The 16617-nt window shown below is 50.3% G+C and overlaps 1 protein-coding gene across 4 annotated transcripts in view; it reads left to right on the top strand.

The window, feature by feature from the left end:
* PRKCA (protein kinase C alpha) overlaps positions 1 to 16617 on the top strand; it is a 403084-nt gene that overhangs the window by 370883 nt on the left and 15584 nt on the right. For 3 of the 4 annotated variants that reach the window (XM_023244469.2, XM_023244468.2, XM_045044862.1), the window contains 3 exons: positions 1643 to 1723; positions 10267 to 10374; positions 13140 to 13280. In XM_023244469.2, coding sequence (XP_023100237.1) covers positions 1643 to 1723; positions 10267 to 10374; positions 13140 to 13280 — 330 coding nt within the window. Of the gene's footprint in view, positions 1 to 1642; positions 1724 to 9743; positions 9871 to 10266; positions 10375 to 13139; positions 13281 to 16617 lie in introns of those variants that run through there. The other variant, XR_006589713.1, reaches the window with a different exon arrangement.

The following is a 16617-nucleotide window of genomic DNA, read 5'->3' as shown; positions in this document are numbered from 1 at the left end:
TCTCACTCTCTCTCTGCCCCGCTCGCACGCGCTCGCTCTCTGTCTCTCTCTCTCTCTCTCTGTCTCTCTGTCTCTCTCTCTCTCTCTCTCTCTCTCTCTCTCGGTCTCTCTCTGTCAAAAATAAGCAAACATTAAAAAATAAAAAGGAAAACAAATCTAAGATATCATGTCATTTCACTCATAAATACACACATTTCTAACCAAAAAGGACACTTCTTTTGAGTTAATCTTTTAAAAACATTTTTTATTTAAATCCAAGTTAGTTCACGTAGAGCGTAATAATGGTTTCAGGAGTAAAATTTAGTAATTCATCACTTACATGCCACACCCTGTCATCCCAACAAGTGCCCTTATTAATGCCCGCGACCCTACCCACCTCCCCTCCTGCAACCCTCAGGGGTTTTTTTCTCCGTATTTAAGAATCTCTTATAATTTGGCTCCCTCTCTTGTTTTATTTTTATTTATCTTATTTTTATCTTTTATTTTCCTTGTTTTTATCTTATTTTTCCTTCCCTCCCCCTATGTTAATCTGTTTCTTTTTTTTTTTTTTTAACGGTTATTCATTTTTGAGAGACAGAGAAACAGAGCATGGGTGGGGGAGGGGCAGAGAGAGAGGGAGACACAGAATCCGAAGCGGGCTCCAGGCTCCGAGCTGTCAGCACAGAGCCCGATGTGAGGTTTGAACCCAGGAACCATGAGATCATGACCTGAGCCGAAGTCAGGTGCATAACCGACTGAGCCACCCAGGCGCCCCCTGTTTTGTTTCTTAAATTCCACATATGAGTGAAATCATATATTTATCTCTGACTTATTTCGCTTAGCATAATACACTCTAGTTCCATCCACGTTGTTGTAAATGGCAAGATTTCATTCTTTGTGATCACCAAGTAATATTCCGTTGTATGCTATCAACAATAGCCAAACTATGGAAAGAGCCCAAATGTCCATCAGCTGATGAATGTATAAAGAAGATGTGGCTTATATATATATACACGTGTGTGTGTGTATATATACATATATATATACACACACACACACACACACACACACACATATACACCCAAAGGACCCTTTTTAACTAATCATCATACCATTTTCCCACCTAACAAAATTAGTGATAATTTCTTAATATCATCAAGACCATGTTTCAGTGTTCCTGATTTTTTCTTACAGTTGGTTTGGTTTGAATCAAGATTCAGACAAGGTTCAAATATTACATTTGATCATTTTGTATCGCTTTAAAAATGTTGTGAAAAACTTCAGATACGTTATCCCCGCCATCATCTTTGTGAGTTTTAGCAAAATTCTGTTACATAGCTTGATTATCTTATTTACCAGACCCTGGGTCTGAATGGCCTCTGGCTTTTTCCGAAAATTAAATCCACCTCACTGTCCAAATATTCTTCACCAATGAGGATAATTAAACCTTCAGACAGCACTGTGTAGTTTCTCCGGGTGGATTCAGAGTTGCTGTTCCCGAACAGGTTTTGGGCAGTGAATTCCCGGGTGGTGGTTCCTGGTGTATCTGATTTGCAGGGCCCTCCCCGCTTAGTGCAGAAAGCTCTACGTGCTTGACGTATCTGTTCTAACACAGGCTTTTTGATCGCCAATAATTGTAATCAATGTTTGTGTTTTCCCACAGATAATCGCTTATCAGCCGTATGGGAAATCCGTGGACTGGTGGGCCTATGGCGTCCTCTTATATGAAATGCTAGCTGGGCAGGTAACGGGTTGCTACGTTTTTATGCTTGTTTATTACTGGATAATGGGAGTCTTTCAGCTCGGTTCGGGCCACGGTAGCAGGACCTGGCTGCTGCTGGTCTGACTTCCCCAACCCAGGTGAAAGAGGGAGAAATCCACCCCCACCCCCCACCCCTTGAAAGGGGGTTATATTCAGTAGGCACAGCAGTCATCTCCTGGTCATAAAAACCCCACACTGAAAGCTGCAACCTGGGGCCCAGACAACGTAGCTTTCATATCCTACACAAAAGCCCCACGGAGGACGACAGTGGCCTCTGTAGGTTTTCAGAATCTCAACACCGGGTTAGGTTACGGGTCCCTGCACGTTTGTCTGCACACATTACCCCAGCAGCTGCCCACTGTGTATCATCGCGATTGTTATCAAAGGAAGAAGACAGTAAAACTTGAAGAATAATTTTAATAGCTCCTTCCCATCTCTCCGTAACTAACTCTCGGCAGTTCATTGTCATTTTCACAAAAGTCCATGGAGGCTGAACCTCCAGTTACAAAAAAGACAGATTAGATTTCTCTGAGAGAGGCCGCGTAGGTCAGATAAGCGGGGGGGATTACTGCCTAGGCTGGCGCTCTTTAATATATGGCCTTAATATCTGCGTCGTCGGGGCAAATCGCACTGGCCACGTTGACGAGCAACCCCAAGTCTCCGCAGTCTAACACACGACACGGATTTATCTTACATTGTCCATATGGCCATTCGAGGGCAGGCTTCTTTCATTCACTGGCCCTGCCGTCTTTTAGGGGCTCACATTCCTTCAGTGACCCCCTCCTTACTCAACTGGCCAGTGAAGACAGAGCAGAAGGGAAGTTGCACAGAATGTTTCGGGGGCCAGGCCTGGAGGCGTGGTGCACCTCTGTCCTTCCTGCAGCCTGCTGGCCGCACGGCCCTCACTGAGACGCAAAGGGCTGGGAAGCAGGATGTGTGTACCTGTGAGCTCAGCGAGGGGGAGCAGGTCGGGTGAGCATCTATCCACCAGATCTCTGTCATTTTACCTAAAAACAACTCTGCCCTGGGCAGCTTTTTATAATTCCCAGCACTCAAGTCCTGATGTCCGGGAGTCTGACCTTCCATAGCCAAAAGCCTTAGAGAAAACGGAAAGAAATGCCCGTGGTGGGCAGCTGAGCTACGCCCAAGGAAATCTTTGAATCTTTGCTCCTTGGGATGAGGCTAGGGGGCGGGGGGAATCACCCTTTCTGGCATTTGACATCCATTGACTCATTTGTGGATTCATTCAGCATATACTTGAATGTGTACTGTGTGCATGGTTATCACTATGAGCAGAACAGACAAGAACCGTTGCCTTCATGAGGCCCCCAATCTAGAGACAGTAGACGAGCTAAATAAGGAAAATACAGAATAGTGACAAGCTAAGAGGAAAAGTAACAAAGCAGGAAAAGAAGATGTAGTGCTGGAGGAGATGGAAATTTTATTGACGGCCAAGGAGGGCCTCATGTGTAGCTAAAGTGAGGACCAGAAAAAAGTAAGAGAATGCCCATGGGCATATGTGCAGTAAAAGCATTCCAGGAGACAGAAACAGCAAGTGCAAGGGCCCTGGGGTGGAAGTGTGTGGCCGTGTTTTAAAAAAAGGACAGGAAACCACCAGTGTGTCCAGAGCAAAGTAGCCTAGAGAGGGAGTGGGAACTGAGGTCTGCGAGGGAAGGGAAGCCCAGGTCTTAAGAGTATGAAAGTCATCACAGACCTTTGGCTTTCCCTCTGGAGTGGGACGCCATTGATGACCCTTGTCTTACATCTTTGGGATCTAAAGTAGCCTCTTAGGTATTAAAACATTCAGGGCATTAGCCTGCATTTGGTTGTTAACGGAGAAGTGATGTTAAGACTTGATTGCTAGTAAAATGGTTTGTGATTATTTAGGCTTTTAACCCCAATAAAAATATTCATCTCAGGCCAAATGCCCCCCATTTTTTTAAGCACAGAAAAGCAGGTTATCCAGAACCACCATTAGTGAGACAACAGCAAGGGGCCTGCCCCTTGAGTTAATTTCCCCTCTTTAGAATTCTGACAATAAAATTTGAATGATCGCCCGCCCCCCAGAGTCCTGCTGTTCCAGAAGGCACAAAAAGCTGAGTTCCCCTTCTCAGTCCCACTTGAATGCTCTGACTCTTGAGTCCAGAAACAAATGCTGTGTTCCCTGAGCCCCATTTGCATATGTCAACAGAAGAGATTGGGTGGGTGGAAATGGGATCTGTTTCCAAGGAGCCTGGCCTGCAGCAAAGTCCCGCATCCCCCCTCCCCGCGAGGACACACACACCAGGCCACCCTCTCACCCCCATCTTCCCTCCTCGCCTAGCCAAGCTCGGGGGGACTTCACTCCCTAGAGCAGAGCTCGGGAAGTGCTGCCCTCCTGCAGGGGGGTCCCCTTGGGGGGTGCATTTTAACACCCTGCGTCACTTGGGGATTGTCCCTGAGGCCCTCGAAGATGCCCTCCCCGTGCTCAGTGTTTCCATAAACATTCTGGCACGTTTTTGCTATTTCCCAACCTGCTTCTCAGACTCCATTAGCCTGCCTGATAGGATTCCTTCAAGTTTTCATGGTCTCTATTGAAAATGGTGACACTCTTTAAATGGGGTGTCTTAAAAGCAGCCCACATTCAGGCACAATGGCAGGCTCAGCCATTGTTCCCCTGAATGCACACCGCGCCTGCCCCAAACACAGTGTTTTCATTTCAGAAACCCACTTCTTAGTCTTCCCTGTGACTCAGTGCGAATTTAAATGTATTTCTGGGCTGTGACTCAGCCCAGAAAGGATAATGAAGGCTCTGTGCCTTCATTACCCAGAGCCCCCCAAAGCAGCAGGAGCCTCCAGGCCCAGCAGAGGGTATAGATGCTGTTATTGAAAAGTGAGATTAATTATAAAGCTGTTGATGGGGTTGTGGTCTAAATTTGTCCCCTTTCATCACAGAGGGCTAGAGATGAGCAGAAAAGATAGTTTATTGCAATTTTCTCCTCATTTGCGATGTTTATTGTCAGCAGCCAAGGGGCAGTTAAACATAAACAGCCTGAGTCTTTCTTCAGTTCCTGGATTGCTTGACAAACATGATTACTTTCAGGCATAAACAGTATTTACCCAGCACTGTAATGAGCATATCGTAGCTTCACGCGGTCACCGGGCTTCATCATAAAGGGACCAGCCCTCTCCTCTTTAGATCCCCTCCACCAGGGTTCTTTATGCTTTGTCTTTGTTCCTAATATACCGGTGATGGGTACTTGATCCCCCAGCTTCAGCCTGCCTTGTCCTTGGGTGCTCTCCCACCCCACCACTGGTCATCAGTGGTCTGTAGACAAACATGGCAGGGCCCCATCAACCGCAGAACTAGTAAGTGATTTAGAAACCATTTTGGAAAAGAGTAAACCGTCATCCCTCACCTGTCTGTCTAAAATTCACAAATTGCATATTGCTAAGCAGGGCACCGCTGGGTCAGAACATTTTTACACCAAGCCAAGACTTTACTTATTAACAGGTGGCTTAGCCTGAGACACAAAGTCCAGATTTGTAGAAATTTGAAAATGATCGTGGGAATGCGGGAGAGAGGGGGAGAGAAGCAATCCAAAAAGTTCACGTACTTAGTCCCCCGCGACGCATTGCCTCCTGTTGTCACGAGGCTCGGTAGCCGAGGTGCCTGGGAAGGCAAATGAATATAATTACAACTTCACCACTGACCTGCCTTCAATGCCAAGGCCTAAGCAGCACTTACCTGTAAGAATGCTCCCCGGGGTGACTAGGACAGACTTAACAAGAGCCATAAAAATGGTCACATTCTGCAGCTGTGTAACCCCACACCAGGGAAGTTTTACCTTAGGAAGTCATTCAGGGAAGGAAAAAAGGACATATGGCACAGCGACGTTTATAGAAGCTGCTAGTTCTCAGAGTGCCGCCCCGGAAGCCATTGTAAATGTGCCTCTGGACAAGTGAGCCCGTCCCTGACGCATGATGGATCAGCTCAGCGGCATTAATCTGGGAACACCGGGAGCCACGGAGAAAGCGTTTGCAACAGTCCGTGAAAAACAAGAAACTCCAAATGATGCGTCATTATTTGAAAATAACGTGACAGGCCTAAGGGCTCCCAGAAAAGTAAGAGCGGTTTTTGCATTGAGGTAAAGGGAATGTGGGTGCTACCTTCCTGGAATCCCGCTCCCCGCCGGAATACATGGTTTTAATTCAATAGAAGACTCCAGGGAGCATTTCTGGTGTGATGAGCATTGTTGCTGGTCACCAGATATTTGGGGTCTTCCTTCTGGCACATGTTCGGATGGTACCTCCCGGCTCACTCGTGATTGGATAGAGCACATGACTGATTTTGACCAATGAGATCTGGAGCACTTCAGCCCTGGCGCAGGGCACCCCAGGAGCATCCCAGAGGGCACCCCACTACAGCAAGACCAAGATGGCAGCTGCACCATCAGCGTGGGTCCTCGGGTGGCCTCTGCTGACTGGCAGAGGACGTGTGGCAAAGGCAAGAGATATAGCAATCGGAATGAGTCTGGGAAATCATGCCAGGTCTCTAGGCTAGAGACATTCTACACAATGACTTGAATCATGTCAGGCCACAGCGACTGCCCCTGTTTCTTTTCAGAACCACTACTCCTTATACAGGATATGGAAATGGTCTCCCCCACCCCTGCCCCAGTGGCGCCCTCTTTAGGTGCTGGAGGGACCAGCAGCTGAGCACCTCCCAGTCCGCCCCACCAGCAGCAGTGCCAGGGGACCATCCTTCACCACGGACCCACCGGAGCAAATGCGAGGCATTGGCATTGCTCAGAATGGCTCAGAGCCCGCACCCCGCAGTCAGGTGTCTGCGCTTGAATCTTGGTTCTTCCACATCCCAGCTCCGTGACCCTGGCCAGAGCACGTAATACAGCCTCAACCAGCTCAGCTGTAAAACGGGCTTAATTGTACATACACTATACAGTGGTTTGGAGGGTTAAGTGAGGGAGACGTGCACAGTGCTCCCCACGGTGCCGAGCACACAGAAGGAGCCTGAAAACACGTGTTACTGCTATTGCCACTGTCCTTACTGCTGCTCAGTCCCAAATACCGGCTGTTCATCAGGCAGTACAGACTCAAAGTGGGTGATAACAGAACATCAGGGATAGAGGCACCTGTCTACCCTGGGATGCGCTGACGGGAGAGGCCCCAGTCTTTGGGGCCACATAGGGATGAGATGCAGGGTGAAACCCCAAGGCTCTGCCCCCAAGGACACGTGGTCGTGTGGCTTTTGTTCTAGCTTAGAAATCTTAACAGGTGAGCCCAAGGGCCCTCAGGGTCCTCGATCCCCCAGCCTATATGATTCACATTTGGATTAAACAGCTTTCTTTACTGCAGGACTTCTTAGAACATTTAAAAAATGTAAATATTGGGGCGCCTGGGTGGCTCAGTTGGCTAGGTGTCCGACTTCAGCTCAGGTCTGATCTCACCATTAGTGAGTTCAAGCCCCACGTCAGGCTCTGTGCTGACAGCTCAGAGCCTGGAGCCTGCTTCGGATTTGGTGTCTCCCTCTCTCTCTGACCCCCCCCCCCACTCATACTCTATGTCTCTCTCTGTCTCAAAAATAAGCTTTAAAAAAAATTTTTTTTAATAAAAAAAAATGTAAATGTTAATGCACATCTCCAGAAGGGGGTAAAGGGTGCAAGACTTGACCCAGGGGTATCCTGTAGGACGAATACCTGCTAGTTGTAAGGAATGCTGTCTGGGGTGTGTCAGGAGCCAGGTGTCCTGCTCTCAGGGGGAATACAGAGGGGGCCTCATGGCCAAGCACTTCCTTTGATCATTAGTAGGCACAGCTCACCTGGGCCAAGTGGGTCCCCAGGCCATGAGGACAATTAAGCAGCTGCAACAGCCCAGTGCCCTGCATGGAACATTCCCCCAACCCCCACCCCGCAAATTCCTGTCTTCTACATCAGAGTCGGGGAAAAGGCAGCTGCATCGACCTAATCGTCTTCAAACGCGGAGATTCTTGCTGAGAAAGATTCCTGGAGATGGTTTGTCTGCGTTTCCCTTTGCAGAGAATTTCTCTTAAGCCTTTGGCTTGGATTATCTGTGACCCAGCCCCTGGAGCATTCCTGTTGCTAGTACGTGAGCACCACCAAAAAGGCCAGTTGACTCTCCCTGGTGCCTCTGTCACTGCTCAGCAAAGTCCGCCACGTTTGGCCAGCCTCACGGGTGTGTGACCGATGTAGTCATACGGGACCCAAGCTCCTAGAGCCTCATGCATCTGGTTTGATGATCTGCTGTTGCCATCTTGAAATTCTTAATAATTATCTAATAAGGGGCCTACGTTTTCATTTTGCATTGAAATCCACAAAGTATGTAGTTTCTCCCAACTAGCGGCCCTAAGGGGCCACATTGAGAAGTGTTGTTTGGTTATCCAGGAGCAGAACCTGTGCCTGGCTCCCATTCCGGGCACCATGACATTGTAGAGAATGAATACATAGGAAATTCAGAGTGAATGGGGCCCTCTGGATGTGTGCAATTCACAGCCTTGAGCAGAAACTACATCAGGTTTGCTTTAGCCATGAAAATCTCCTTGGCCAAGAACCAGCCACATCTATGGATCACTTATTTGGGAAAATGGGATGTTGTGTGGGTGTCCTATCACAGGTGTCCTGAAGAAGTGGGTTGCATGATATCAGGCAGAGAAGGTGTAGTGGGATATAGACAGCAGGACTGGGCTCCAGTGGAGCTCTTGGCCAGTGCAGCTCCACTCACACCTGCAGGGTGTCATGCTCTGTTCTTTCTAGATTGAGGTGGCACAAACCGGCTGACCCAGGTGACCATCTGCACATGCAAGCGGGTGTCTGTGCCCAGCTGCCTTGCCGTGGGGCATCCAGGCACCATGTTACTTCTGCCCAGGGACACTCACCATGGCGGGCTGTTCCTGCTCTGCTCAGAGCATTTTAGTTCTTCTCACCCACCTGCATGCTTTGGCCAAATTAAATATTCTTTATACCAGGTGCTTGCAACTGGAAAAGAGGCCTATTTATTTCTATTTCTAGACCAAAACAAAACAAAAATAATGGCACCAGTCCCAACCCCCTGCTCTTCCCTACCTGGTCCCAAGGTGGGTTCTTGATAGACTTAGTGGCTTTCCCTTTGGTGGGTGTGGCTTCCGTGTGCTGACCCCACAAGTGACTCCTATTCAGGGCTGAGGGTCGGGGAGGACTAAGGCTGGGGGTCAGATGAGCAGGTTGGAATGATCCAAGTCGTGGTTCAAGGGGAGCACTCTGCTTGGTTCCAATGCTCTCTCTTACTCGGAAATGCTCGACAAGAAGGGATATCCTGCTGACTACTGCACAGCTATCTGTGGCCCACGATATAGTTTACATTCAAGCTGGACTCTGCATTAGCAGAGCCCTAACCATGTCAGCCAAAGTGACAGAGAGTCCTCTCTTCCACGAGAAGGAAAATGCAACGAGATTGAAATACAGGGCTTCTCTGTATGAAAGCTGACCCCTGGTCTGCCTTTCTTCTGCTAAACCCAAGGTTAGCTAAGCCAGAAAGAAACATTAAGAAATGGCCCATAAACCCACTTATCCTGTGTACTGTCCCTCCAGAGTGACAGGTAATTTGCCAGACCTCTTGGGATTAGAGACCTGCCGGAGGGGAAAACTTGAAGGACGTCCTGAGCTCACCTGCTCCTCCCAAGAATTCTGGCAGCCCCTTCTAAGACCATTCATGTGCCTTAATAAAACACCAGTGCCACTGGGCACCGCCCTTCATCAGGCACCTGATGGTTCCGTGATAAACTAGCAGGAGTTTTGCAGACTCACCAGGGAACCCCATTTTACAGATCAGAAAACTGCATCTTAAAGAGATGGGTCGCTCGCCCGTGGACACCCAGCTAAGAGGTGGTGGAACTAGAGTTCTGGTCCAGATCCTCCTGACTTTAAAGCTGTGACCTCCTACAAACCCAGTTGAAGCGGAAAGGGAAATGTCCAGTAGAAACTAAGCTCCCGTCACTACCACCATGCAGGTGCCAGGCTCCCGACAGAGCAACTCCCTGTTGGGTCAGAAGGGCCCTGGTGTGAATTGCTGGACCTGAGGAAGTCCATTTTGCCCGTGTTCTGATGGCCCCATCGCCCCATGCTCAGAATCCAAAGGTACTGGCATTCTCCACCTGCCCCCGCCCCTGCACGCAGAGCCATCTGTAACCTAACTTAATTACAATTAAATTTTTTAACACATAATTACAAGATTAATGGATTAATTATAATTTATTTGCAAATCATTAAAAGCATTACTCAAAAACATTTTCCCTAAAGATGGTTTTGGGTTGCCCAGGGCAGGATAATTAAAGAGACAGAGGAAAAAGTGAAAAACACACAACCGCCAACCTAATGAAAGATAATCAAATAAACCAGCAACTTCGCTGAGCTAACCCTGCAGCCCGTGGTGCGCCGGGAAGCCCCGTCTGTTTCTTGGCGCTGAGTGGGATCTTCAGGCGCCATGTTTGAATGACTCTGCGTGTTTTCCCATGTCTCTGTTTTCTGGAACAGCCTCCATTTGATGGCGAAGATGAAGACGAGCTGTTTCAGTCGATAATGGAGCATAACGTTTCTTACCCAAAATCCTTGTCCAAGGAGGCCGTTTCCATCTGCAAAGGAGTAAGTAGATCTGAATTCTTTTATAATTACAGACCCAGGAGGTCGACTAGGGAAATCCCTTCCCCACACTTCTGAGAGAGATGGCGGAGAGACCGCAAACCCATGCCACTCATTTCTGCCATCAAGGGCTCCAGTGTGATGACCCCTGGGGAACAGTGGGAGATATGGCGGCCTGGAGAATGGGTTCCGGTCCACTGGACTTCCTGGAACTCTGGCCCAGACAGCTAATCGCGCTGTGTTTTAGTTTCTCATCCACCTCACGAAATTGTGACCTGAGTTGCCAGACGTCATCTTGGGCGCTCAGAAAATGTTGGTTCTCTTCCGTTGCCTAAAGGGGTGTGCCTTGGGTCATTCTTCATCGGATTCTCTTTTTTTGAGATAAACCGTGCATGCAGAAATGGGCACCAATCGTCAGTGCGTAGATCAGGGAATTTTCACAAAACTAACACACCCATGCAGTTGCACTCAGGTCAAGAGAAATTATGTTTTAGGGCACCTGGGTGGTTCAGTCAGTTAACCGCCTGACTGATCTCTCAGTTCACAAGTTTGAGCCCCGCAGCAGGCTCCCTGCTGTCAGCACAGAGCCTGCTTCTGATCCACTTCTCCCCATCCCTCCCCCACTTGTGCTCTTTTTCTTTCTCTCAAAAGTAAACATCCAAAAAAAATTTTTTTTTAATTTTTTAATGTTTTTATTTATTTTGAGAGCGTAAGCAGGGGAGGGGCAGAGAGAGAGGGAGAGGGAGAGAGGATCCCATGCAGGCTCCATGCTGTCTGTGCAGAGCCTGACAAGGGGTTCAAACCCATGAAACTTGAGATAATGACCTGAGCGGAAACCAAGAGTCACACACGCAACTAACTGAGCCACCCAGGTGCCTTTTTTTTTTTTTTTTTTAAAGGGTGCCTGGGTGGTCAGTCAGTTAGCGTCTGACTTGATTTGGGCTCAGGGCATGATCTCGAGGTTCGTGAGTTTGAGCCCCGCATTGGGCTCTGCACAGACAGTGTGGAGCCTGCTTGGGATTCTCTCTCTTCCTCCCTGTCTGCCCCTCCCCCGCCTGTGCTGTCTCTGTCTCTCTCAAATAAAAAATAAATACATGTTTAATTAATTAGAAGAGAGAGAATGTTTCCGACACCCTAGAAGCCCCCTCCCTTCCTGTCCCACAGCTCCGCCCCTCCCCTTGAGGTAAGCAGCGTCCCCACTTGTCCCTGCATGGATTAGCGTCACCTGTTCTGAACGTCACACAGATGCAGTCTTGCATTGGACGCTTCCGCGGGCCTGGCTTCTTTGAGCCAACACTGTGATAGTGAGATTTCTCCACTTCCTGTGTCTGTGGTTCCATCCTGTCTTGCTGTGTTTCTTCCACTGTGACCACAGCACAGTTTATCTATTCGTGTTATTGCTGCTGGGCCTTTGGGTTGTTTCCACGTCAGTTTCGGGAGCCACTGCCACGAAACTTCCAGGTTGTGTATTTTGGGGAACATACGAACTGCTTCTGTCGAGGAAATACCTCGGAACGGAAATTACTGGCTCGTGACTTGGTCTGTTTTTTTTTTTTTATTTTTTATTTATTTTTTAATTTTTTTTTTCAACGTTTATTTATTTTTGGGACAGAGAGAGACAGAGCATGAACGGGGGAGGGGCAGAGAGAGAGGGAGACACAGAATCGGAAACAGGCTCCAGGCTCTGAGCCATCAGCCCAGAGCCCGACGCGGGGCTCGAACTCATGGACCGCGAGATCGTGACCTGGCTGAAGTCGGACGCTTAACCGACTGCACCACCCAGGCGCCCCGACTTGGTCTGTTTTTAATAGTCAAGCTTCAGGCCACAAAATTATCGTCAGACCCAGAGAGATGGAAAGTAACACGCTGCTAACATTTTCCGGTGGGTTTGATCGTTGGGACGCATTTATCACCTGTCTTCCAAGGGCCAGGCACTGTTTGCAAATCTACACAGAGAGAGCTGGGCCCTGCCCTCCAAGCTGGTGGCCCGTGTTCGCCTCCACGTCCTGCCCTAGGCACGTGGGAATTGACTAGTCACCTGCTGGTCCTGGCATTTACTTTGCCAAACCCGCGAGTCTTTGATTAATACGGTTTGGTCCAAGCAATAAACAGGCATCTGATGTTTGTTGCTAGTATCACATGAGATGCACAATTTTCAGTGATGGCATACCTCTTCACACACGTACTTTTATAGACATCTGGGAAGGCAGTTCGACACAGATACCTAAAGACACCTATTTAAATTCCTCTGGCTGTGGGGCCAGATTGTCTCCCTGTTTCCTTTATCGTAGAAATCACTGTAGAAAGACCCATACTGTCAGCAGCGTATCTGTGAGTTGGGGGTCAGTCTGCACAAGCGGCTGATTTCTTGGGGTGCTCTCCGGGCGTCCACACGGTCTGGGCTGGGGGGCAGAGCTGCCGAAGGGAAGGCAGTATTGTCCAACATTCTCTTTTTCTCCTATTTTTTGTGCGTGTGGTGGGGGAGGGCGGATTTTTTTTTGTTCAACTTTTTTGAGGTAGAATCGACAAACTTTGTGCGATACGTCTAAAAATGTGCCACCTGGCGGTTTGATATGCCCATCCGCTGTGAAGAGATTTCCCCGTATCAGGTAGACACGTCCCTCCCCTCACATAGTTAGTTACCTTTTGTTTCTTCATGGGGAGAATTCTTAGGTTCTGTGCTCTCGGCGCATCTCAGTTATACGATATGCTGTCGTCACCCGTGGCCACCACGGTATACGTTACGTCCTCTTTTCTGTGCTTTCCAGCTGATGACCAAACACCCCGGCAAGCGGCTGGGTTGCGGGCCCGAGGGGGAGAGGGACGTGCGGGAGCACGCCTTCTTCCGAAGGATCGACTGGGAGAAACTCGAGAACAGGGAGATCCAGCCGCCCTTCAAGCCCAAAGTGGTGAGTAGGGGGACGTGGCCTGCTCCTGAGCCCCATTTTCCCGAATCCCAGAGGGGTCGTCGCGCCCTCCGTTTCTCTGGAGAGAGGAGGCCGGTGACCCCTGACCTCTGCGGGGTGGGGGAAAAAAAAAGGCCAGGTACCGGCCTTGCCTTCAGTCTGTGGCTTGAGCCCCCCAGATTCCTGCTGATTTTCAGAGTCGGCACAGACCCGGCGGGGACGGGGGCCCGTGCCCACCAGTAGGGCGGCTGCGGGGTGCCCCCCACCCCAGAACCGAGAGAGCGGTGGGGGGCACACCTGCTTTGGGGATCGGGCTTCATGGACTCACAGGCCCAGCGGGGCTGTAACCGTTGCTCCGAGTCCTTGACGGGACCTCGTGTGTGTGTGCGGCTCTCCTGGGTGCGCCTTGCGCCTGAAGTGTAACCAGAGTTTAGCCAGCTCCTCTGCAGGCCCTGGCTGCCGTTCCCTCGCTGGCCACGGCCTCCGCTGCAAGCAGTGGGCGCCAGCCACCACTCTGGCTTGGCCACCTTCGTCGAGACTCTTCCCACAGGACTCCCGTTCTGTGCGCGTGTTTAACAAACCCCGGGCGCCAGGCCCACCCCGTCGCTCATTTAACCCTCGCAGCCAACCTACAGAGTGGGTCCTGGTGTCCCCGGTGTACAGTTGAGACAACTAAGGCACAGAGAGGCTGAGTAACTTGCCCGAAGACACACAGCTGGCAGGCGGTGTTCTGGCACCGGGACCTGTGTCCTTCCCCCTGCTGCACCATCTCTCCGTCTCAGTGACCGCCGTCTGCCAGGCTCCTGGTTGTCGGTGGTAACCAGCGTCGGCCGGTCTTAACGTTTCTATCCCTAGAGGTGAACCGAGAGTCTTTAAGACACAGGCCTCCTCACTCATACCACCTGCCGCTTTTCAGTGCTTCCCGGGGAGTCTCCATTACCCCTCCGCATCCCACCCCTGGGGGCCAGCGGATCGTGCCTTCCAGCTCTGCCTCTGCCGGCACTGGGCCATGACCTCAGTGCCCCTGCTCCCGAGACGGCGGAGCAGCTGTGTCCCACAGCCCACATCTGTCTCCTCCGACAGGCGCCCGTGAGCAGGCAAAAGGGACCCCCCTGGGGTGGCTGAGTTACTGACTGGTTGGCACAAGCTTTATTCTTAGAGCAGCAACTTCCTCATCAAATCTGCTTATGTGTCCTCTACTCCAAGAATAAAACTGCTGGTGGTAAGCCCACTGCTACTTTTCCGAGATATTCTTAGAACAAACTGAAGGAAAACTAAAATTAATCAGGTCAGTTGACTTCGTCCTGAGTCATCGTTTCAGAGAGGACCCTTCTGTGTCTGCCACCCTACCTTCTCTTAGCCCGTCCTGGACACAGGTCCCAGGGGGTTCTCTCCGGATCCCTTCCCTTCAGTCTGCAAAACCTGGTTTTAAGGGGGCGGGTGGGGGGAGGGGTGAGGACAGTCATAAATTATGCTGCAGGCAGTCTCAGAACATTCTGTTCGGGATTTTCTTTTCTCCCTTTTGTGTGTATCTAGCCTTCTTAAGTATAAAAGGTCCACAGTAGCATCGAACACAGTTTCTTTACGGGACCAGCGTAGACATCCCACACTGACCCTGCTTTAAGTATTAAGCAAAATACCATTACTTGTCTGTCACTTTCCAGAAAGAGGCGAGATGCAACAAAGTCAGCCACAAAACACGTCTCCTATTTATTCCACTTCATCCTCAGGAGCATTGTGTATTTGCGTGGTCTCCCCCTTTATGTGGACACTGCAGCCCTAAACTCAGATGTAGGGGAACAAGAGGGCAACATGGGTCCAGGAGCCAGAGTCTGACTGAGCTGTTCCCCAGGGGCCGTGCAAGTCACTGCAGGCAGAGTTCGACCGCAGCAGGGAGTTGAGCCACGAGCAGTGTGTGTCTGTTTGTTTATTCCTGGAGTGTGGCTCTTTGGTGTTTTGTTTTGGTTTTAACAAAGGGCTAGCTAAAATCAAAAGGAAGAAGCAGTTTCCTCTGGCTGTGAAGCGGCCCCCAGGCTCACCTACAGAAGCCGGAATCATGGACCAAGGCCCTACAGCCGGAGGGTTTCGTGTGAAGGGCCCGCTTGGCAGGAGCTCTGGTCAGAGGGAAGGGAGAAACGCCCTTTGCTCACAGTGAGTTTTCCCAGGCAAAAGCCCACGTCTTGCTGGAGACCTTATGCAGAAAAGGAAGGAGCTGGAAAGCATACACGGTGACAGCGGACGGGGCAGCAGGGGACGCGAAGCAGTGCTGGGGGTTAGGAACGAGCAGCTGCAGGAGTGAACCGCGGACTTTTTGTCCCAGGGCAGAAGAGACTCCAAGGCTAAGAGGTCAACGAGAAAGTTCTGGTTCCCGGGACAGCTCAGTTTCCCTCAGTCTCTACACCACGCTGCCTGTCTACACAGCATCAGAATTTGGCCCCCAGTCTCGGGTGAAGGGGGGCGTCTCCACAGCCTCAGAGGGACCACATGCCACGAACAGTCCGGGCGGCCGGAGAGGACATTTACAACAGCAGAGCGCCGGCTGCGTCCGGATGTCACCGAGGCCGCACAAACTCCGCCTGGGGTCAACACGGCCGTCGAGGAGAGCTAGCGACGTGTTAAAGTTACCCTCTGACGTTCCCCCCCCCTTCCTCAGGGACAAGCGTCATTCCCTGATCCAGAGCTAGTTGAATAGTCAGAAGAGTTTCCGGGTAAAATACCGAGCGGAATATTCTCTGAGGGGCGGTTCTGTCGTTTCAAACAGAGATGCTGCAATGCGGGCCTCGCTGTCGCGGCAGGGAAAACTGGCAGAAACGGTGCTGCCCGAGGCTTTGCCCGTGGGCCGAGAACCCCCCCTGGGAGAGCGTCCCCCCTGGGAGCGGTGGCGGTGGCCCTGGCTGGCTAAACCAGTCTGTCTTGGGGAAGTTTGCTCCATGCTTTTTCAGCAAGTGCCACTGAATCAATTTCCCTGAGATTTATCGGATTAAGGACCGTTCCCTCCTGACGCCCGGCTCCCGTGGTCCTTGCGAATGCCAGCAGTAAGGCCCCAAGCACCCCCAGTTATCTGCAGGGTGCTCCTAGAGATCAAGTTTGTGCTTGTAACTCGGACGCTCATCTTTGCCTCAGCTTTTAATTTTCCTTGGAATCTCCAATGAAAGATGACTCCAAGATCATGAGGTGTGGGTTTTTGGTTTTGAGAGTCGAGGGAAGTCCCAGAGCTTATGCGGAGCAACCGGGGTTCCCATAGTACCCCGTCTTTTTTAATTTTCCTACCTAACAGGGCAACGGGGTGGCTCAGTCGGTTAAGCTCCCTATTCTCAGCTTCCACTCAGGTCATGATCTC

Source organism: Felis catus, chromosome E1, assembly GCF_018350175.1.
Source record: "Felis catus isolate Fca126 chromosome E1, F.catus_Fca126_mat1.0, whole genome shotgun sequence".
Taxonomy (NCBI): Eukaryota; Metazoa; Chordata; class Mammalia; order Carnivora; family Felidae; genus Felis; species Felis catus.
Note: the sequence above shows the minus strand (reverse complement) of the source record. Positions and strands in the feature narration are given on the sequence as shown.